Raw genomic sequence first — 25,769 nt, 5'->3', positions numbered from 1 at the left:
ATTAAGAGCACGTGAATGATTTATACTCATAATTTAACATAATAACCGCAAAACTTCCAAGCCATACAACAATTATTGTTGCGTTCATCGAAATATAGTCAAATTGTCTCTACATTTTTCATTTTATAGTCTATGTACCTATATATAACAAGAGAAATTTATTTTAAGCTATTTTCAGAGTTTCTAAATAAGAATCTTCGATTTTTTATTTTAAAATTCTGTTGTTCTATTTTTGATTAGAAACAGAGGTTTCTTATCCAATACTGTCAAATAGTGCTAAATTAGAGATGATTTCGGTGTTTAAATATAGAAACAAATTACGATTTAGTACTAAAATTGGTACTAAATTTTACTACCTTTCTTTTTACAGTAAATTATTATTTTACTTTATATTATTAAACTTGTTTTTTTTTTGTTAATTAAAAGCTTTTTTCTTAAATTTTGTACTTTAATTCTGGTTTTTGTCAAATCCGGAGGTTTTTATTTTGAGTTTTGTATCGTCACTTTTGTTTTCGGTAAATCTAGAGCTTTAAAAATTTTTTTTTAATATCGTTGTTCTCTTCTTGAGCTTTTTTCTTGAATTTTGTACTGTGACTCTTATGTTTTTGCTATATCCGGAGCTTCTTTTAAATTTTCTTTATCGTTGCTCCTTTTTCGAGCTTTTTTCTTGAATTTATCACCTTAACTCTTGTTTTTGATAGAATCATTAGCTCTTTTTTAAAGATTTTATAATACTATTGCTTTGCTTTTGGTTAAAGCTCAAGCTTTTGTAGTTAATATTGCGAAACCTTTCTTATTTTATTTGCTCTCAAGGTTTTTCTTCTTGATTTTGTACATTTGCTCTGTTTTGTATTAAATCCAGAGTTTTTTCCTCACATTTCTTATTATTACTCTTGTTTTTTCTTCACGGCATTTTTTTTAAATTTCGTTCCAATGCTGAATTTTTTCCTGACAAAAATAGTATATTTCTCAGATTTTGCCTGTTTTTTTGGGAGAAGATTTAATTTTTTCTCAATTTTCAATGAATTTAATTATAAATTTTAAAGAACTTAGTTTTTTAAAAAATGTTAATAATTCAAATTCTTCTGAAATTAATTACATTTTTTTTACATATTTAATTAATTATTAAAAATTATGGATTTATAGAAGAATTTTTGTTAAAAACACTCAAAAAAATTGAATTTTCAAGAAGTTACAAATATAATTGCAGAAGTTCAATTATTTTCAAAAGTAATAAAATTCTTCACAGAAATTCAATTATGTTCAAAAATTATTAAAAATTCTTGTCAAAATTTCATGTATCTTTATAAATAATAAAATTCTTCTCCGAAATTTAATTATTTTCAAAAATTTTCATCAATTCAATGATTTTAAATATCTACTATTTTAATAAAATTTTTCAAAGAAATTTAATTATTTAAAAAAAAATCTTAATAAAATTCTAAGCAAAACATTTAATTATTTCCATTAATAATAAAACACATCGCAGGATTTCAATTATTTTAAATACAATTTTAATCGAATTTTAATCACATTTGAAAAATGTAATTATTCTTGAAAATTTTATTAAAATTCGTCAAAAGAATTCAATTATTTAAAAATTTGTTTATAAAATTCTTTATGAGAATTCAAATTTAACAAAAATTAAATTATTAAATAAATTATTTATTTTTGAATTTAAATAATTGAATTTTCTTAGAATTTCCGAATAATCGATTTATTATTTATTAAAATAATTGAATTCTTGCAACGAATTTTATTACATTTTTTTAAAAATAATTGAATTCTTTTGTGAAATTTTACTACTTATAAAAATAATTGAATTCTTTTGAGAAATTTTACTACTTGTAAAAATAATTGAATTCTTGCGAAGGATTTTATTAGGATTTTTTGAAATAATTAAATTTTTTTTTTAAATTTTATGATAATCTAAATTATTAGAAAACATGAAGAAATCGATCATTCCAAGTCTCCGACTCGGAGTGATTGATTTTTTCATGTTTTGAATTTAGTTTCATTGAACCATATAGAGTAATTTTGTATGAATGTATATTTAATATTTCTTTTTGTTCAACCTTATTTATTAAAAGTTATTGATGTTTTCGAATAATTTTATTTATTTATTTATTTATTTATTTACAATTAAAGAAATTTTTAAATAAATGTAATAAAGAAATATTTTTGAGTATCTAATAATTTCTAGAGTGGATCAGAATATTCTTTAGAGTCAGGGAAAAAGTCAAGATTTTGTCTGGAAGTCAGGAAAAAGTTAGGGAAAAACAAAATTAAATATTTTGTAGCAACCCTGGTTATGCAAATTCTAAATATTTTATTGTATTGTTTAAGAAACGATTCATTAATATAAAATACATTATTTTTATATTAATGTATTTTATATTAATATTTATATTAATATTTTTGTTTTTTTTATTTTATTTTTTATGCACGCTTTTTCGTCCATTGAACGCTCGAATCTTTAAGTACATTTTTTTAATGTCTTCCAATGCTGTATTTATTTCCTAAATCTAGAGCTTTCTTGTTTGTATTTTCTATTGATTCTGTTGGTTTTTTTTTTTTTTGCTAAAAGGTGTCTTCTTTTAGCATTTTGTTCTGTTGCTCTAATTTTTGCTAAATTTTCGAATTTTGTATTTGTACCAAATCTTTTTCTTCAATTTTCAAGCTAAAAGCTCAGCTTTTCTTCTTTTATCTTCTGTAATATTGCTCTCATGTTCTTTTTTTTTATCAATTTGAAGTTATTTTTTTGTACCTATACTCCAGCTTTTGCTATAAATCTAAAACTTTTTTTTATACTAGTAGTCTTTTTCTTGTTTTCACGTTAAAAAGTAGATCTTTTTTCTATATTATTTTGTTCTCTTCCTTTTTATTTCAAAAGAAAGTATAAGTCTTTTTTTCTTTAATTTCGGTACAATCGCTTATATACACAAATCTGTAAATCTAAATACGTGTTAACTGAATTTGTATAATTCTAACATTTATCATCGGATTTATGTGGCAATAAATCGGTAAAATTTCACATTGATTTTGTAAAGCTAATATTTTATGATATATCTCAAGATAAACCGATTAATTAGAATTAGCCGCGTAAATTTACCCTCATACTAGAGAATCTATCAAAATTCCTTAAATTCTGATTTATATCCCACATGCGGGGATATATTGTGAATTTTAAATGAAGAATGTAGTGAATGTGTTATATTATTATATAAATTCTTTCAAAGAATGCTAGTAGTTTGAATAAAAGTTTTCAACTACAGACACACAGTGGTAGTAGTCAAAGTCGATGTCGCTTTTGTAATGTGAACTATTAGGGATTGTACAAGTCTCTCGTCTTAAGTTTCACTGATGAATTGTCTCAGATTGCGTGAAACGAGGAATACTATGTGGCTTGACTTGTGGCATAGTCCAAAAGTTGTACGCGAGAGTTTGTGCATTGTATGGGTTTGTAATGTCAGTGATTGTGTGAAGTTCGAAGAGTGTATGTATGTGTGTAATGTATAGGTATGAGAATAGTGACTTACCTTCTGTAACGAAGACATAGATTGATGCAGGCTTAGTGTTAGATGCACTGCACGTATAATTGCCCGTATCCGATTCGATCGCTTGCCGAATGGTTAGCCGGCTTTGGGTTGGTCCTGATTCGGTTAATACAACAACGCTTCCACGCGTTGTGTCATAGTTTATCATTCTGCTATTGTGATACCAGAACACGTACTGCGGTGGCGTTGGACTCTGAAATTAAAATTTCATCCATTACTATCGTTGAGAGAGTGAGAGAGAGAGAGAGCGAAGGCATACATCCCGCGGGTATTATGTACGTTTACATATATGTATATACCACTGGTGTGCTTATTATTCTTCAATGAAGCTCGCTAACAGTTGTTGGGTATATATATACGAAATATATACATTTACAAAAGGCACAGTTTACAATTTTAAAAAGTTCCACCTACTTTCTCATTCTTTGGCTCATTCTCGTATTTTCAAATATTTAACCCCGTTAAAAGGATTGCATCTTTTATATTAAAGGGATATCATCTAAGTAACGAACTGTGGTATAGAGACAGCATTTTTTTTTATTATTAAACCAAATTTTAAAAACTTGTATTTCGTAATTTATGATAAGGTACTTTTAGAATATTCTCTTTTTATTTAAATAAAATATTCGAATAGAAGTTTAAAATACATTATAAAACAATAATTTTGTTATAAAAAGACGTATATTTGAGGAAGAATCCGAATCGGAACAAAAGTTAGTCCAATGTCATAATTTCGGATAATTATGTATTTTAAAAGAAAAACTCAAATTAAATTTTAAATTCCTTTTGATAGAAGCGTAAGAATTTTTTAAATAGTTATATTTGAATAAAAATTAAATTTTTTGTCAATAATAAATTAATAAAAATGATTCAAGTAATAGAAGCTAAAATTTAACAAATGTTTCTTATTGACGTAATTTTTATAATTCAAATGCAACTTTTAATTGTATTAAATGTTCAAAATTAAATTCTTCGCCTTTCCATCAAAACGAATTTAAAATTTAATTCTTGTCTTTTTCTTTTAAATTAAGAAATTATATTGGACTAACTTTTGTTTTGACTGTGCGTCAGATTCTTCTTCAAGTTTTTTCTTATATGATCCACAAGTTTTAAAAGTTCAAATGAACGGAATTTTTTTATTCACAAAATATTTTTCTTTAGTTCTGATTGTAATAAAAGTTAAAAACCTATATTAAACATTTAGAAACTTTATAATTAATTTTTTTGACAGTGATGCAAAATTATTGCAATGAGAAGTTAATTTGAAGAAGAAATAAATAAATTTCGTTCATTTGAACATTCAGAACTTTTTAGAATTATTTTTTTAAAATAATTTAATAAACGATTTTAATAAAAAACAAATATAAAATACTAATATCAGGGATAACAGTTATAGTCTTCTTTTTTCCTCTTTTTCCCTTTTTTATACCCTTAAAGGATTAAATTAATAAAATTTCCTAAACCACCTAAAATAATGCATATATATTCTTTTCTTTCCACATTTTTTTTAGAGAAAAATCTAATAAGAATAATTCATTTTCTAAAAATTGATTGTTATCTGAAAATTTATACTTTATCACTAAAAAATTATTTTTACTTGAAAAGACACTTTGGCTAACACTTAAAATTAATTTTTACTTAAGAAGAATATTTTATATATTAACAATTATTTTTTGGGTGAAAAGAATACCTTCAATTATGCAAAAAATTATTTTTACCTGAAAATAAACATTTTATTTACTAAAAAAAATCTTTACCTAAAAATAAATACTTTACCTTCTAAAAATTAATTTTTACCGGAAGTTTAATATTTTATCCAAAATTAAAAATTAATTTCTTCTTGAAACGAATAATTTATAATTAAAAATTCATTTCCACCTAAATATAGAAAAATTCATGAAAATTTTAAAACAAAATTAATTTAATATAGAATTATTTATTAGAAATTATTTGTTTTCGTTTTTTATTTTTTTTATAATAATTCTAATATAAAGTATGTTTTTTTGTTTCAGGTGAGTTAACTATCATAATTTTCTGTCGAGTTTATTTTGTAAGTAAATATATAATTTATTGAAATATGTATAATTATATATTATAATTAAAATATAATTATCAAAGGAGTGATTAAAAAATTTCGATTCGCTTATTTTACAAAAAGTAGGTATTAGCTCCACATTATTTTTATAGAATTGATAATTAATTAAATTAAAAGAAAATATCGGAAAATATATATTCGATTTTCAAAATTGCTTTTCAAATTTTTTTAGCGAATATTTATTATTATAAATTATAAATTATTATAAATAAATAATTTATATCACTATGATTCCTGTTATATAAAATACTAAATATTTTGTAATAAAAAGGGTTGTAAATACAAAATAATTAAATTATTTCAAATTAATAAATTATTATACTTTATTTATTATTGCAATGTTATTTAAAAAAAAACGGTTTTAAAAAAGAAAATATGATTAACTAATATAAAATAGAAACTATTTTATTTGTAAAAATTTTTATTATTATTATTTTAATAAAAAGGCTTAATATAAAATTAATATAAAAACAATTTAACTATTACAAATTACTTTAATTATTGCAAAATAATTAAAAAGCGCTTTTGGCAGAAAGAAAATATAATTAAGTAAAATAAAATGCTAATTTAAAATACTAATAGAAAATACTAGTATAAAATATTAATATTATATCAAAATTGAACGAAACAATTTTTTTCAATGCACTGTTAGTTTGATGGCGAAACAATTGACATTTGATGTAAAAGTATTGTTAAAAGAATGATAAAAAATTGCTTCGAATCCATCAAACTGACAAGTAACTATTTTTTTTTATAATAGTATTGTATAATGCTCGGAAAAATTCCGCACTTTAATTGAACCAATTTACGTTTGATGCCTCGCATTTCAATTTCTATGACTGTGGATTTTTTTTTTCACCTATTTGTGTAATTTTTAACCGTGTCTTTTAAAAGCTTTATTCTATCTCGCAAATTTTTTTTCTTTCAACTCTTTTTTAAATTGATTTGCAAATTTAATTAACTCTCATTTTTTAATAAAGATGACTATAATGTTGTACTTTAATTTTTCTTTGAAGCAAAAAATTTTCATGCACTCAAGAATTTTTCTTGAATTTAAAGAAGAATTTGAAATTAAATAAAAAATTAAATTATCAAAAAATTCAAATTAAATTAAATTCTTTTTTTATCTAAAGAGATCTTTATATAGTTTTAAAGAAAATCGTATTTGAATTTAAAGAAAATATTAATATTTCTTGAAATCAGAATATTATTCTTGATTTTAAGAAAGTATTTTCGAAAATACTTTTTGGATTAAAAAATTTTTTTTCGTCTTAAAGAATACCTTTTCAAGTTTTCAAGTTTTTCTCAAGTTTTTAATTTAAAGAATTCTTCTTTGAATCGTTTTTCGATTTAAAAAATCTTTCTTGATATTGAAGAATATTTCTTGAATTAAATAAATTTTTTTTATTTCAACTTTGAGGTATCTGTCTTGGTTTTGAAAAATATTAATTTACTTGAAATTTTTCAGTATTTAAAGCATCTTAAATAATTTAAAAGAAATCCTTAATGTTAAAAAAAATACTTTTTTCATTTCGCATTTTTCTCTTTATTTGACACAAAATAAAGGCTTTCTTTAATTTACTTAAGTTCAACGATCAAAGAAGCTATTATTAACTTTGAAAAATGCCTTCTATTTAAACAAATTATCTTTTACTGTGCAAAAAAATCTCCTATTATATCCTATTCTTTGTCTTAATGAAGCTTGCTTGAATTTAAAAAAAATTCACTGTGTCTTAAATATAAATGAACATTAATTGTACGGTCTGTTTAAATTTTATCTTTGAAATCTACCTGTTGAATTTTTAATCGTTAAAAAAAATGCATTATTAACTGGATATAAAGGAAGGAAAGAGGAAAACACATCCTCTTAATAATGTGATTATTTTACTGATTATTATAATTTATTATATTAACGTAGGTACTATATGAATTTAATATTTGACAATATTATTAGGATATTAATTTGATATTTGACAAATATTATTACGCTATTAATTTATAATAATTTGACAATATATTATTATACTATATGAATATAAAATTAATGCCTTTTTGTTTGATAATAAACTTTTTGTTTCTCGCATTTTTTTTTCTTTCCCATTTTTCTCTTTGTTCTGTTCCTATTATATTCAATGAACATTTTTGAAATAACTAACTTCACGTATATGCGCGCATACCTTAAAAAAGGTATTTTCAATTATTTATTTTTCTTTTTGAAGTCATATTGGCATCGTGTTACCTTGAACAATACATCGATCTACTCAGCAGGTTGTAAAGCAATAAAGATGCGGTTAAAATACAGCACGGAAATTTCGTTTTACCTCATTCATTTTATTATAGATTATTTATGAACTATAAATTATTATGTACACTGTTCGCTATTTAATCTTAAAAACAATTCAGTGTGTGGACGTTGGTTTTCTTTTTTTAAATATATTATGGATTTTAAAATATTCTATATATCGCTTTGGATATGTACTTTATTTAACAGAGTCAATATTTTACTAAACCGCCAATTATCTGCTCTAATAATGAAATAAATAATTGAGAAAAAAATTTGTAATATTTAAAGTCGATAAATATCCAAAAACGATATATAGATAAATAGTTTTGTAATTTAAATGCAATTTTTTTTCGCTTCGAAATATTTTCAGGATTTTAAATTTTTACAAAAAATTTAAAAAAGTAAATTTTAAATTCTATGTAATAATTTGAAATATTGGAATAATTTTCCATTGTTTTATGGATGTATTTAAAAGAAAGGTGGAGAGTTAATGGGTTTTTATGGCTATTTATCAAATTCAAAAGGTCATATACATTCATTATGAGCTGATGACGTGAGAGTTAATTCAAAGTGAAAATTTTTTATCGGCTGGAAGTTATATTTAAAAAAATATTTTTCCCCTGGCTTCTTGTTTTAATACTTTTTTTTATTGACTCATAAAACTATAAAAAAATTCCCTTCTAAACGTTTTCGAGAAATTAGTCATCCTTATTATAGTTTTATTGTAGAAAAAAATAAATAAACTTACTTGTAAGAAAAAATAAGTTGCAAACTCGACAAAATTTCAAAACTGTGTATATATATCTAAAAGTCGATTGATAGTCTTGGTTTTATGTGTACTATAAAGTTTGTTATAATATAGGTACTGAAAGGGAACAAGAAATATGAAAGTTTTTATTAGCCAATCAAAATGTAAAACAGATCTTATGGGTTCACTTTCTCAGAGAATTTCCAGTGTTAATTTTGCATTTTAAACGGGAAAGATTTTTTAATAGAATGTTGTATAATAAAGTTTTTTTTAACAATATGAAGCACATGTTTTGAGAATTTTATCGTTTAAGTTTTTTATAAAAACAAATTGAACATCACTCAAGAGAATAGAATTTGTAATCTCGCTCTATTTTTTATAATTCTATTAATAATTTTGTTCATTTTGGATTTTACCTTTTTAAGTATATATATATATTTTGTGACAGTATGTCAATAAATATATAATATAGTAAATAAATTTCTAAAGCATTAAGTAATTTTTAATTATTATAGAGTTTTATTTTAAAATTAAAAAATTGTGTTTTCTTTAATAATACAAAATTTTTTATTACTTTCAGAAATAAAGAATTTTCATTTATTTTAAAATAAAGAATTATATTTAAAAATTTAAATGAAAAAAACATTCCATTTTTATTATTAGATATTTTTATTCATTATTATTGCACGGATATTATACTGAAAATTTTTATCAAAAATAAATTATAGAATTATGAGAATGAAAGTAGGTTGATTATAAATTTATAATTTTGATTCATTTCTTTTTCGCTGTAAATAATATTTTACCATGTGGATCTAATGAATATTTTAATCTCGTATTTTATAATTAAAGTTAATTATATTTGATATAAATATTTTAAATTATATACAATTTTTTTCCATTGATAATTATAATTTTAATTATTATCATTAATTAAATGGTATTTGCATAGTAAATATATAGAAATTTTTGCTTGAAGGAAAAAATATTTCAAATGGAATTAATTTGGTTTTAAATATAAATTACAGGGATCACAGACTGACACATTTTCACCTTTTTACACCATTATTATTTATTAAAAGCAAAATGTCAGTCACTACTTCCAATTAGTAAAAATTTTTACTACCTATTTCAAATTTACAGAGAAAATAAAATATCTTTAGTTAAAAATACTTTTACTTGGAAATATGTTTAGTTAAAATACTTTTAGTTAAAAATACTTTTACTTAAACATTTCTTTAGTTAAAAATATTTTTAGTTATAAAATTATATTTTTAGTTAAAAAACTTTTAGTTAAAATATTTTTAGTTAATATACTTTTAATTAAAAATATTTTTAGTTAAAATACTTTTAGTAAAAAATATTTTTACTTAAAATATTTTTAGTTGAAATATTTTTAATAATTTAAATATAGAGAGAAGACTTAAGTTAACTTTTCTTGTCACCTATTTTGAGAAAATAATTTATAGTCTTTCACCTATTTTATAGAAAAAAGGTCTTGTGATCCATGAAATTATTTCTGTAATATAATGTCATTATATATAATAAAATACATATTTATTGCAAAATAATTTTAAAAAACAGTTTTAACAAAAAGCAAATAGCGAATATTTCTTATTGACAAAATAGTATCGAATAGAATTTGTAAATTTGAATAAAATAAATTTTTTTTTAAATCTAGGAGATTTAAATATGTCAAAAGATCAATTCCCTTAAGGTAGCAAGGTTCACGTATAAACTTCTCGCAAGTTTTTTGCGACGATAGGGAAATTTGATTCCTCTCTTTACCCTTGGCCCATCGTCGCGACATCCACTTAACAGGATTTCCGCCTAGTGAGTTTAGCGAAGATTAGCAATTCGACGCCACTAGAGGGTTGAAAGGAAAGTGAGGCATAGGAGAGGGAAGAGAGGAGGGGGGGGGGGTTGTAGGAGAGAGATTATACATATATATCGACACGCTGACAGGTACACGCATTTTACGTTTACATTAACACGCAAAGGTTTTATATCAATTTGTTTCAAACTTTATCCACTTAGACGCTAATGGTCTATATAGAGATTTTTTTTTTTGTTTTTACAAGGTTTCCCCTTAAATAAAAAAGGGTTTGAAATTTATCAGAGAGAATTACGGTTAGTGATTGATGATAAAACTCGATAAAGTTGATTGAAATTTTTATATAAATGATGACTTTTTTAACTGTGAATTTCTTTATGAAGTGTAAAAGGGTTCTTTCACTTTGTGAATATTTTTCCTTCTTTTTATTTCTTTGTAGGGTTTTTATTAAATTTTAAATACTTGAATTGAAACATTTTAGAAATATTATTTTTTATTTTTTATAATTCTTTTTTAATTTTTAATTTTACTCTTTTCTTCTTGAGAAAAAAATTCCTGCTTTATTTAAATCTAGTCTCATGGCTACTGCTGTTATTTTAAGTGGAATTGTCTGACTAAAAATTATTTCCTCTACTTAAATCGTGATTGTTTTTTTAAGCGCTCTGGATTTTGTAATTTTATTTATTTTATTTTCATTATTTTTTTTTATTTTCTGTTTTTAATTTTTTTTTTCTTTGTACTTTTGCTTTTTTAATTTTTTTAATGGATAATAAGACAATATTATATTTTTGTTAATCAGGGCTCGAACCAGTGAAAGTATTTAAAATCACGGACTTTGCGGACTAAAAATTAAAAATTACGAACCAATTACTGACAAAAATATAACCAGTCCAAGCCAAATAAGAGAACATTTTACTTAAAACTATAAATTAAATTTTTCATAACAATAAAACATGAAAATATCGATAACTCCGAGTCTTCGACTCGGAGTGAGCGATTTCTTCATGTTTTATAATAATTAAAGATGTTCGAGTGATAAAATCATTTACAATTCAATTATTATTTACAAAAATTTTTAACTAAAATTCGTAAATTCTTCAATTAAATAAATATTAGAAAATAAAAATTTAAAATAATATTAAAAAAATTCAATTAAACTTTTCCAAAAAATTAATTTCAAAACTCAATTATTTTTAAAAATTTACGCTCGATTGCTTTTAATATTCAATTGTAATTTAAAATTTTAACTGAATTTCATTTATATGAAATGAAAATCAATTTTTATTAGAAACTTCTACTAGAATTCAATTATTTAAATACAAAAATAAATATTTTATTAAATAATTGATTGTTTCTTAAATTTCAATTCCCATAAAGAATCTTTATCAACAAAATTTCAAATTATTGAATTCTATCAACGAATTTTAATAAAATTTAAATTTTTTATTTACAAAATTTTATTATTTTTATTTTTTATTTTGAATAATAATTACATTTTTCGAGAAATTCGATTAAAATTGTATTAAAAATAATTGAAATTCTGCAATAACTTTTATTATTTCTGAAAATAATTGAATCCCTGAGAAGAATTTTATTACTTTTTAACAATAATATTTAATTTTTGGGAGGAATATTATTACTCTTGAAAATAGTCAAATTTTTGTACAATTTAATTTTTTTTCGTGTTTTTAACTAAACGTCTTCTATAAATTAATTATTTTTAATAATTTTTGAAAAATTTTTTTAAGAATTTTCAAATTCATTTGTTTACAATGCAATTTTACACCTTTTCAAAATTCAATTATTTCTAAAAATTTACGCCCTAATGCTTTTAAAATTCAATTATAATCTAAAATTTTAACTGAAATCCATTTTTAAATCGATTTTTATGAGAAAATTCTACTAGAATTCAATTATTTAAATACGAAAAAAACAATTTATTGAATAATTGCATGTTTCTTAAAATTGAATTCTCATAAAGAATTTTATCTATAAATTTTTAAATAACTGAATTCTTTTGACGAATTTTAATAAAATTTTTAAGAATAATTACATTTTTTTGAGGAATTCAATTAAAATTGGATAAAAAATAATTGAAATTCTGCAATGAGTTTTATTATTTATATGAAAATAATTGAACTCCTAAAAAGAACTTTATTATTTACGAAAATAATTGAATCCCCGTAAAAATTTTATTATTTATGAGAATAAAATTGAATGATTGCGATTGAAGAAATTTATAAAAAAAATTGGTAAATAATGAAATTTCTGTGAAATTTTTATTATTTTTAAAAAATTTAAAAATAATTAAAAGTTTGTGTAGAATTTTATTAAATTTTTTTTTAAATTATTGAATTCTTTTGGAAAATTTTATGAAAATAGTAGAGATGGAAAATCACTGAATTGAGAAAAATTTTTGAAAATAATTAAATTTCGGAGAAGAATTTAATTATTTATGAAGATAATTGGAATTTTGTTAAGAATTTAAAAAAAATTTTAAACATAATTGAATTTCTGCGATGAATTTTATTACTTTTGAAAATAATTGAATTTGTGCAATCATTGGTAATTTTTTTTAAATTGTTCAAATTATATCGTCCAATTTACGAACTTTTCATCCTTTTTGAATTAAAAATAATTTTTTTTACGAACTTTTTTTTTTTAAAAACGGACTTTTACGAACTTTAAGCAAAGTTACGGACTTTTACGGGATTTACGGACCTAGTTCGAGCCCTGGCTTAATTATAAATAATATTTTGTATTGTATATTTTTATTATTGTTCTTGTATATATTTATTTAAGTTTTACTCGACTTTTGATATAAATTTAATGGAAAATTATAATTAGTCAAAAGTTACTGAATTAAAAATAAGAGCACTGTACCAATACAATTACGAGAAAACAAATTTTTACGTTTTTTTTGTTAAAAAAAAATACAGTTTTAGTAAAATTTTGTAATGATGAATAATTAAATTACGCATAAATTGACACATTTAATAAATTTGCAATTGCACGTGTTTTTGAATAAATAGAAAAGTAATTGACAAACTTTTCAAGTGCATAGAGAGAAAAAGTTGGATCAACAACAATGCACTCTCTGCGAGATCTCATTTTGACAAATTCAACAATGATTTTGGTTTGAATGAGCTCGTATAGATATCCATCGGTAATTCCATTAAACTTAGTAAAGTAAACTTAGGTCGCAAATAGTAGTAAACTCAATAAATGTGAATTATTTACTGAAGAATTCAACATTATAAGAAATCTCAATTTCCAACCAAAATCTCTCCTTTAAAACCAACTTTGCAAACAGGAGTTTAGAACACAAAAGATTTAGATAGTCTTTTATTTCACTGATCAGTTTCTAAAGTAATGTTTTTATATCTGCGATCGTATTTTCTCTTATTTGAGACTTTAATAATTTTTTTTAAATCACTTTTTTCAGTTAGTTTTTCCATGCAGAAAAAATATGGGAGATATTAAATATTTATGGGTGAAAATAACAGACGCAAATATTTACACTTTAAAAATACGTAAATATTTTGTTTCGATATAAAATTTTCTAAAGGGAAAAAAAGTCAATGCTATTTGAATTAGATTTTTTTTTCCAATTCAAGTGCGAGAATTGAAATAGATATATCTTTGGCTTACACAATTGTGAGTTCAGATTGAAAAATGGACGGTAACAAACGGTTTTTCTTCCGTTTAGAAAAGTCACACGTCTTGTAGTTGTCGGAGAATGTAATCGATCTCGTTGTTGAAGGGAAAACGTGTGCGCAGTTTTACGTTTTTTTGTCAAAATCCATTTATTGGTTCCAGCAACAAATTTTTCCTCGAGATTTAATTTAATTGAGTGAAAATATCTCTATTTGAAGTTTGAATGCAAATGACTTTTCTCTTATGAAAATAAAATTATTGATGTATAAGAAGTGGAATATTTTTTTCTAATAATGCAAATATTGCTTATTTTAACTTTTTTTTGGGGGGGGGGGGAGGGAAAAAAGAAAATCCATATTAAAGTGAATCTTTACGTGCAGGAATGTTAAATAAATTTGGCTCGTTCTACTTTTGTGTACTTGTTAAAAATTTAAAAATTGCGTGTTACATTCTATACTTATTTTTACGAGAGTTATGTTTACGAGTTTATTTTACTTTTATTTTTTGTTTAGACTAACAACCATTGTAAATGTAAATTAAATGCACAGTAAAGAAATATTTATTGATAAATAATGCATTGTGATTTTTTAAATTGGTTCTTTTAATGAACCGGGTTTTTTTATCTTTAGAATACATACTAATTTATTTATTTTATTTATAACAAAATAATTATTTTTTAATAAAATATATTTTACTTATTTTATTATTTATTAGTTGTATTTTATTGCTGTTGATATTATATACAATATAAAATAATAAAAGTATTTTAATTAAAAATTTTTTTTTCATTATTATAATTATTAAAAACATTTATCTTTTATTAAACTATTCTTATTAAGGTTATGAACTTTTTTAATATATACAGTTTTTTATTATAAACTTTAACATTTTTCTGTACTAATGAAAATATTTTTGTTTGTTTCAGGTGAGTTCCTTTCTAAAATGTTAAACTGTAATTAAATCTTCTCTACCGTAAGTAGATTTATCTTTGTTAGTAAATTTTATATTATGGAATTTGCTCTGTCTTTTTTCAAATAAGTTAAAAATTTGTCTTCTACATTCCGATGAAACTTTGTAATACAGAAACAATAGTACTTTTCTGTAGGATATTAGAAATTAATTTTTTAGTAAATCTTACTAATTAAGCATTTTTTATTAAATTTTTGCTTTTTTTCAAAAAATTAAAAATAAATACAAAAAAAAAATAAATAAATACAAAAAAACAATGAAATAGAAAAAATATTATTTTTTATTTTGTATATTTTTTTTACTAAACTTTTTCTTTTTCTTTTGAAATATTAAAAATTTTTAATAATAATAAAATAATAGAAATATATTTATTTTTATATTTTTTTACTAAATTTTTTTTTTCTTTCAAAAAATTAAAAATTTTAATAACAATTAAATTAAAAAAAATATTATTTACTGCGTTGTGTATTTTTTACTAAATTTTTGCATTTATTTCAAAAAATTAAAAATGAATAGAAGAAATATAATTCTTTGTTTACCTTGTCTATTACGCATACGAGATTTATAATAGATCCTACGTCGACGTGGTGCTCACCACTTCCTAGGATTGTTGCTTCCGGTACCACTATATTTAAATTGACAAAATGTGAAACAATTCCAGAATTTCTCGAAATCTGCAACAAAAGTTTTGCAAGAAATTTATAATTACTTTTTGTAAACATTGATAAAGTTTTATTTAATTTTTCTTAATTACTTTTAAATGCAAAATTTTTAAATTTAAATTTTTATCAAATTGAATAATATTAGGTATTAAATTAAACAACAAAGATTTGAAAAGCATACTTTGGAAGAATACTTTTACAAAAGTATTTTTAATGAAATTTCTAAATTACGAAGAGTGGAAAAATATATTTGTGTTAAAGTTAATTAAATATATGTTTTAAATAATTTATTTTACTTTAAATGTAAATAAATTTTATTTTTTACAAATAAATTTTATTTGTTTCCAATTAATTTGATTTGTAACATATGAAATTTTATTAGTTTCAAATAAATTTTATTTGTTCGTTTCCAATGAATATTATTTGTTTCAAGTAAAATTAATTAATTTCTATCGTATAAAATTCATTTGTTACAAATAAATTTTATTTATTTTCAATTAGTTATATTGGTTCCAAATAAAATTTATTTGTTACCAATAAATTTTGCTTGTTCCAAATAAATAGTATTTGTTACAAATAAATTTTGCTTATTTTAAATAAATAGTATCTGTTTTCAATGAATTTTATTTGTTCTAACAAATTTTATTTGCTTTCAATGAATTGTATTTGTTATCTAAACAAATTTTATTTGTTTTCAATTTTGATTTCTTTCTAATATCACTAAAAATTCTAAACGTTCAAATGAACAAAATTTTTTTTCTGTTTCTATTTAATAATTACCATACCTACTGAATTGAAATATAATCAAAATACAACACTTACTTAGTTAAGAATTAATTTTTTATATACGAAAATAATATTTTTCAATAAAATAAATTAATTAAAAATATATCGATATACATTTTGAACGGTAAAAACTTTAGAGAATTGGTTTCTAATAATTTTTTTTTATTTAAAAAAACTTTAACAAAAAATAAATAAAGCTTTCATTTGAAATACGTATTTAAAAATTACGTATTAATTAATACGTATTAAAAACTTTAACAAAAAATAAATAAAGCTTTTATTTGAAATAGGTATTTATTTTAAATATGATTTTCAAATATTACAATTTTTTATATAAATTAAATATTTAGATAATTTCTTTACACATAATTTTTTTAAAATTAGAATATTATTTTAAATATTAAATTTTTGTTCAAGTAAATTCTTTATTGTTAAAAATGAATTTTATTTGAGTCAAAAATAAGTATATTATTTTTATAAAATAATATAAATTAAATAAAAATTTTATTCTCTTATTCATAAATGGAAAAAGTAAATAAATTCTGTTATTGAATAGAGGTCTTAGAAGAATTAATGTATTTTGTATTAATACAAAGGACTTGAATTCAGATAGTTGTCGTACATCCCAAGCTTTGTTTACATTTGAGGAACGAACAAAGGGTGGTTGCCTATATTTAAATCAGAGAAAATTTATTCCAAACTCATCAGTCGTAATTTGGAATTCAGCCTGTTTAAACGTGTTCATTTATATAGTCAAAATTAACATTGTGCTTGTGTAAAAATTTTCGCAAGATTGATCGATCTTTGGAAATATTATTTATCTGTTATACGTTGAAAATAATACATTCATTTTAATTTATCAGTATTTCTATATCAATTTTAAAACTAAAATAACCATGGGGAGTGTACGGATTTTTTTGTTTTTTATCACGATTAATTTTTTTGGACATTGTTCCATGTGTTTTGATAATAAAATTTTTTTCATTTAAATAAAAAGTTTTTAAATTTATCGGAGAGTGTTGGAAATTTTTTTTTTTAATTCAGTGTGTTGTGCTACGGTGGCAGAAATATTCAACGCGAATGCAGGCCAACGATTACATATAAGGTATGAAATTGTTTCGATTGCCTAGTGATGTAGATTTTTGATTGTATTTTTTATTTATATCGTATTGTATTTATTATTTATTTATTTAATCGTATTTTTCGTTAGTGGAGTAAAAGCTTGGAGTTAGGTATTTATTTTCCAATTATTTCTATATATCAATTTTGTAAAAACGAAAAATTGAAAATAAATTTTCCTAATTGGATTTTTTAATACATTTATTAATTATTCATATTGTATAGCAGACTTCATAAATGTACCTACTGCAGATCCAATTTTATATTAAATCTAAAAATATAATTAAAATGCGAAATTTTTCATGTTAGTTGAAAATATGATTTTTTATAAACTTTTTTATGTTTTGTTCCAATTAGCTTTTGAATAAAAAGTTATTTTTTGTTTTTTTTATTACTTTTCAATTTGAGTTCATTATTTTGTAAAAAAATCTTTTTATTAATACAATGTTGTTCAGTATTTTCATTTTTGGAATTATTTAGAATTTACACGTGCATTGTGGAATAGAGAATCACGGTTATAATTTCGCTAGAGTGTACAGAAAAATAATTGACTTAAAATATACATTTATTCTTGTTTTTCATATGGCGTGTACAATACATATAAATTTCAACAAAATGCACATTGGTCTTGATTTAATCTGCATATTTAAATCAATATTTTATGTGTGATAAAATTGTTGAGAGAGAAAGAGAAAAAGAGGGAGAGGTGGTGTCCCTTGTTTTGTTTTCTCGTTAGTTTTTTATGATGTGCCAAGTTGCGTGTAACAACTGTCATTTGAAAATATTTTATGATGAGGAAAAATTTATACCTCGTTATTTTCGTTAATTGCAATCGTTCTCTACTTGATTGTTTAGTAAATATTAAAATTTATTGCCAACCCTGTCTTTGCATTAAATTTGTATAAATTTGTTACTATCACTATAATAATAATAATAATAATAGTAATAATTATTATTATTGCGATTATTATAATTATTATAAATATAGTTATAATTTCTATAATTATTATAATATTCTTGTAATATTATTAGGTATTATTTAAAATTTTGAATAATTACTTTTTTCTATGTTTGAGAATTTGAAATACTTTAAATTCGCTTATATAAAAAAATTATTTTCAAAAATTTAAATAAAATTTTTAGAAACATTTCAAAAAATTTTAATAAAATTCTTTCAAGCGATTTAATTATTTTTAGGAATGTTTCGAAATTCAATTATTTTCAATATCTACTATTTTAATAAAAAATTTCTCAAATTAATTCAATTATTTAAAAAAAATTTTCTAAAATTGTTTGCAAACATTCAATTATTGTCATAAATAATAAAATTTCCACAAGATTTCAATTATTTAAAGTACATACATTTTTCATAAAATTTAAAACAAAAAATCAATTATTTAAAAAGATTTTTATAAAATTGTTCGTAAGAATTCAATTATTTTTATAAATAATACAATTCTTCTCAGGAATTCAATTATTTTGAAATATTTTAAAAATTCGTAGCCAAAATTAAATTATTTTGAAAACTAATATAAAACTCATCGCAGTAGTTTAATTATCTTTCATATTTTAAATGAAATCCTTAAAAAATGCAATTATTCTTAAAAAATTTTAATAAAATTTGTCACAAGAATTCAATTATTTTTATAAATAATAAAATTCTTTTAAGGAATTCAATTATTATTTGAATTTTTATAAAATTCATTGCAAAAATTCAATCATTTCCATAACTAGTAAAATTCATTGCAGGATTTCAATTATTTTTAATTATTTAAATGAATTCCTCGAAAAACGCAATTATTCTTAAAAAATTTTAATATAATTTGTTTATTAGAATTCAATAAATTATATTTTTAATATATTTTTAATTCAATTTCTTGAAAGAATTTAATTATTAAAAAAAATTTTTAATGAAACTCTTCCTAATAATTCAATTATTTTCAAAAAATTTTTTATAAAATTCGTCACAGTAATTTAATTATTTTAATGAGTTGGAAAATTTTACAGAAAAATTCAATCTTTTTCTATATAATTAAAAAATGACTTTAAAAATTTTTAACAAAGTTCTTTATATAAGAATTCAATTTTTCAAAATGATTAATTATTCAATCAGTTATTTATTTTCTATTTAAATAATTGAATTCAAAGTAGAATTTTCTGAAAAAAATTGATTTAAAATTGAATTTCAGTTAAAATGTTAGATAAATATTTTTAAATAAAATCATTAAAGTTTTGAATAATTTTAGTTTAACATTTCATTAAAAAAATGATTAAATTTTGATAATTACAGTTGTAATTTTTAGAAATAGTTTAATTTCAAAATGCCTTTACATTGAAATCATTTAAAATGTATTAAATCATGTGGAAAAATAAATTGGTATTTAAATATTTATTTAAAAAAAAATATTCTACTGGTGAATGTAATTTAATTTAGAAATTATGAAAAAATTAAGTCGTCAGTCAGCAGAGAATTTAATTTTGTCGCAGTTTCTAAAGTTAATTGGTTTTAAAAAATTCAATTGTTAATAAACAATTGATTTTCATGTAAAATTATATTCTTGGGATATTTATATTTATATTCATCTCTAAAGTGAAAGAAAAAATATATACCTATTTATTTTATCTATTAAATATTAAAAATTAATTAAAATAATAACTAAATAAAAATCTTGTTGGTGTAGATACTATTTAGAAAAGTTTGATTGATTTTCTATATAAAAGTTTCTTTTTGTTCCTTCTTTTCCTGAATAGGGGGAAATTTATTTTATACACCATAATCTTGAAAAAAGAAAAACTTTTTGGTTATGCTCAATAAAAAATTCTTGACGTGAGGTCTTATATGGTTAATTAGGTCTCGAGTAATGTGTTTCAAGGTCGGGGGGAAATTGTCTAATTTGAGAAAGAGAGTAGTAAGAAAAATAGAATGTAAAAGTTTTTTAAAGGTTCATCATATTGATGAGTGAGGGACGAGTGAAAAACTGTAAAAGAAGATAAAAAAAAGGTTTGTGTGAGGGTTCAGTTTTATAACCTTTTCTCTAAAGTAAAATTGAATTCAATTTATTTTAGATACTGTATATATAAGTATATAGAAAGTAGTATTTTAATAATTGGTATTTATAGAGAGAAACATTTTTCCGATAGGTTTTTATTTGTTTAAGAAATAAATCTCTTTTGGAAAAGAAGATTTTGTACAATTGAGGCTCCGGATCTTAAAAGGGCACACGCGCGAACACACGGCAAATAATTTGGCCCCTGGAGATAAAATTTTGAAGTTGTTCAAAATGAATTTTAAATTATTGTTTCTTATACAGAATTTCAAGGCGAAACTTTTTTTCTAATAAAAATTTTTTATATAATTTCTCGTTTTCACGTAAATTGAAAAAAACGTGATTTTTTAAGTTAAGAAATTTTAATGAATTTTTGACTTCAACTCGTGACTACTTCGTTAAATATTAATATTTTTCCACAAAATTTACACACAATATTCTTCAAACTATTCCAAGAGTGAAACAATATTTGGAAATTTAAAAAAAAATTGTATGTCAAAGTAAATAATTATTTAAATAATTTTGTCGGAAAAATGATTCTCCTATTTTCAATTGAAAAAGTTGAGTGACGAATTTTCGTTTTCGGAAAACTTTCAGCGACAAAAATGTTCATTAATATGTTAGGAAGTTTTTTGGAAAATATCTTGCCATTTGATAATAAATTAAAGACAATAGAGCAATTTTAACATCGTCGCGCTCTGCTGTAAAATTGCGGCGTGGCGGCACACGTGTAGCATGGCCGCCATTACAAGACCAATGTATATATAGTTAGACATTGTTTACGTTTACAGCAGAGCGCGACGATGTTAAAATTGCTCTATTGTCTTTAATTTATTATCAAATAGCGAGATATTTTCCTAAAAACTTCCTAACATATTAATGAACATTTTTGTCGCTGAAAGTTTTCCGAAAACGAAAATTCGTCACTCAACTTTTTCAATTGAAAATAGGAGAATCATTTTTCCGACAAAATTATTTAAATAATTATTTACTTTGACATACAATTTTTTTTTAAATTTCCAAATATTGTTTCACTTTTGGAATAGTTTGAAGAATATTGTGTGTAAATTTCGTGGAAAAATATTAATATTTAACGAAGTAGTCACGAGTTGAAGTCAAAAATTCATTAAAATTTCTTAACTCAAAAAATCACGTTTTTTTCAATTTACGTGAAAACGAGAAATTATATAAAAAATTTTTATTAAAAAAAAAGTTTCGCCTTGAAATTCTGTACAAGAAACAATAATTTAAAATTCATTTTGAACAACTTCAAAATTTTATCTCCAGGGGCCAACTTATTTGCCGTGTGTTCGCGCGTGTGCCCTTTTAAGATCCGGAGCCTCAATTTTACAACTCTTAATATTACTTTTAAATAGGGTATTAAAATTAAATTGGATACAAATTTTTAGAGAAGTAACATGAATTTTATTAGGTATATTATTTATTTTATTATAATTCTTCAAATATAATTTTTTTGTTATAATTCTTTTACGAATCGTCTATTATTAGTATATCCCTGTATTCTTATTCTTTAAATTTTAATTAGTAAAAAACAATAACATGATAGTAAGACGTCAATTACTGATTCAAATAGTAATATTTTACTATTAAAATAGTTAATAATCAATTTTGAGTTAAAATTATATTTAGGTTACGTCAAAATAACTGAAATTTTTGGAAACTAATTCAATGGCATAGTAAAATTTGACTATTTTTGTAGTTATTTATTTACTAATAATAAGTAATTTTGTACTAATAATTATTAAAAAATAACTAATTATTAGTAAAATCTAGGCTGATTTTTTGCTTCAGAAATTAGTAAAAAAAATATAACTAATTATTAGTACAAAATTAATAATTATTAGTAAATAAATAACTAAAAAAAAATTCCATTTTTCATTTCATTGTACTTATATCACTATAATTCTTTTATTGTAATTTTCTTTATTAAATTATAATACTCTGATTGTGAAACTTTACATAGTGTATAAAAGACTAATGTAAAACACACAATCGAGAAAATTGTTTTGATCAACACAACTTTTCCATTAAAACTTGTTATTAAATTTTGGTCCGGGCTTTCTATATAATGCATCAAACAAGCTCCGCTTCTGAGGCGCTCTATATTCTTATGTTTGTCAACAAAATGAAACGGTGTAAGCACCTACATTGTGTAGTGATACCGGTTGGTCTGTAAACTCAACGTATATATGTATACAGTTAGTTACTGAATGCATTTTCCCTCACATAAACCCTATTAGAGGATAATCTTCTTTTTTATGTCTGTTGTTGGGTTGTTTATGCTCATAATCCTGAATCGCGCTTCACTTTAAACTAAACATAAATAACAGTTGTACAATAATTTATTCCTTCTGGTATTATGTTTGTCTCTCTGTATTTCCCTCTTAAAGACACAACTATAATAATACGTATTTAAATACATCGAAAAACTTAATCTCAGTGTCGTTATTTACTATTTTTGATTTCGGTAGCAAAAGATTTGGTTCTTCTTTTTTAAGTTTATTATAACTTCTTTTTTTTATTCTTGTTATTATAAATAGAGTTTCATTTCTGGATTTAATTTCTGGAATATAAATTTAGTTTTAACAGGGTTGTCACTTAACACAGTAGGTCAGGAAAGTCTGTGAATTCAGGAAAGGTTAGAGAAAAGTGGAATTGGTCAGGGAAATCAGGGAAAAGTCAGGGATTTTTTTTAAAAGTATTGGAAAAAATTAAATTTTTAGAAATCATCAGAAAATTCTGAAATTTAGTGCCTTTTTTGTTTGCCTCATGAACTAAGAAATTACCCCGAATTCTAATATACTCTCTAAATTTGAATTAGTAAAAATGTTTACTAATTCGAATTAGTGATTGACTTTTTGCTTTCGAATTAGTAAATTTCACTAATAAATTAGTAAATGTTACTATTTATTTAGTAAACTATATTAATTCAAAAGCAAAAAGTCAGTCACTAATTCAAATTAGTAAACATTTTTACTAATTCAGATTTAGAGGGTAAAACCTTCAATTTTTTCTATTATTTCTAAAAATAATTTATTTTTAAATTAAATAAATTCTTGAAGATCTATCATTCAATTATTACTTATAAATTATTTTATAATTAATTTTACATAAGTATATTTCAAAATTAATTGAATTTAAAAAAAATTTCGTTTACAATTTTCATAAACTGATGAACTTCAAAAGGTTTCAATTTAAAATTTCGTAAAATTCCAATTTTAAATGCATTTAATTAGAAATTTTAAACGACTTAGATTTTTGAAAAATTTTAATAATTCCAATTCTTCTGAAATTAGTTAAATTTTTTAATATATTTAATTAGTTATTAAAAATAAATAAATAATAAATTTAAGGATAGAAAAATTTTTGTTAACATCAATAAAAAAATTTAATTTTGTACAAGTTACAAATTATTGAAGAAATTCAATTATTATTTTCAAAAATAATGAATTTCTTCGCCGAAATTCAATTATGTTCAAAAATAAAAAATTCTTGTCAATTTTTTTTCAAAGATTTTCTCAATTCAATAATTTTCAACACTTTTACTATTTTAATGAAAATTTCCAAAAGAATTAAATTATTTAATCAAAAGTTTGATAAATTTCTACGGAAACATTAAAATTTTTTCATAAATAATAAAAATTTCACAAGGAATTCAATTATTTACAAATTTTTTATAAATTTCTTCGCAATAATTAAATTATTTTCTTAAGTAGTAAAATTTTTTACAGGGATTCAATTATTTTCATAATCACTAAAACTCCTCGCAAAATTTTAATTTTTTTTTATATTCAAAATTCTCGTAAAATGTAATTGTTCTCGAAAATTTTATTAAAATTCGTCAAAAGAACTCAATTATTTAATAATTTGTTGATAAAATTCTTTATAAGAATTAAATTTTAAGAAAAATTCAATTATTCAATAAATTGTTTATTTTTGTATTTAAATCATTGAATTCTCGTAGAATATTTAAAAATTGATTTAAAAATGAAATTTAGTTAAAATTTTACATAATAATTGAATTTCTCAAAAAATGCAACTATATTCTTAAAATTTTTTAATAAAATTCCTCACAAAAATTCAATTATTTTTATAAGTAATACAATTCTTCTCAGGATTTCAATTATTATTTGAAATTTTTATAAAATTCGTCACAGAAATTCAGTTATTTTCATGAGTTATAAAATTTTACCGAAAAATTCAATTATTTTCTATCCAATTCAATTACTTTATAAATTTTTAATAAAGTTGTTTATAAGAATTCAATTTTAAGAAATAATCAATTATTCAATTAATTGTTTGTTTTTTATTTAAATAATTAAATTCTCGTAGAATTTTCTTTTAAAAATTGATTTGAAAATGAATTTTAGTTAAAACTTTACATAATAATCGAATTTCTCAAAAAATGCAACTATATTCTTAAAATTTTTTAATAAAATTCCTCACAAAAATTCAATTATTTTTATAAGTAATACAATTCTTCTCAGGATTTCAATTATTATTTGAAAATTTTTTAAAAATCGTCGCAGTAATTCAATTATTTTCATGAGATGTAAAATTTTACGGAAAAATTCAATTATTTTCTATGCAATTCAATTACTTAAAAATTTTTTTTAGTTAAGTTCTTTATATAAGAATTCAATTTTAAGTAATAATCAATTATTCAATCAATTATTGGTTTTTTTTGTAAATAATTGAATTTTTTTAAATAATTATTTGAATCTTTTATTTTCTAATATATATATATATATATATTCAATTGAATAATTTTTGTATAATCGAAATTTCGTAAAATTGAATTGTTAATAAATGATTCGAAAATAATCAAAGAACTTTTTTAAAAATTATTAAAAAATAATTGATTTAAAGAAAAATTTCAATTAAAAATTCTTGAAAATAATAATTGAAAAATTGAAATGATGAAAATAATTTTGAAGAAGTACAATATTATTATAATATAAAATAATGATTTCATCACTTGGCGATTTTT

At 21.5% G+C, this 25,769-nt stretch overlaps 1 protein-coding gene across 1 annotated transcript in view; it reads right to left on the bottom strand.

The window, feature by feature from the left end:
- The window catches only part of LOC122501010 (zwei Ig domain protein zig-8), a gene marked incomplete at its 5' end in the record, with an annotated part of 56,600 nt that overhangs the window by 4,671 nt on the left and 26,160 nt on the right, over window positions 1-25,769 (bottom strand). Inside the window, 2 exons of the mRNA XM_043610214.1 lie at window positions 3,540-3,750; window positions 15,684-15,818. Coding sequence (XP_043466149.1) covers window positions 3,540-3,750; window positions 15,684-15,818 — 346 coding nt within the window. The remainder of the gene's footprint in view (window positions 1-3,539; window positions 3,751-15,683; window positions 15,819-25,769) is intronic.

Source organism: Leptopilina heterotoma, unplaced genomic scaffold, assembly GCF_015476425.1.
Source record: "Leptopilina heterotoma isolate Lh14 unplaced genomic scaffold, ASM1547642v1 Lhet_197, whole genome shotgun sequence".
In the NCBI taxonomy this organism is placed as follows: domain Eukaryota; kingdom Metazoa; phylum Arthropoda; class Insecta; order Hymenoptera; family Figitidae; genus Leptopilina; species Leptopilina heterotoma.
This window is presented reverse-complemented; position numbering and strand designations above follow the sequence as displayed.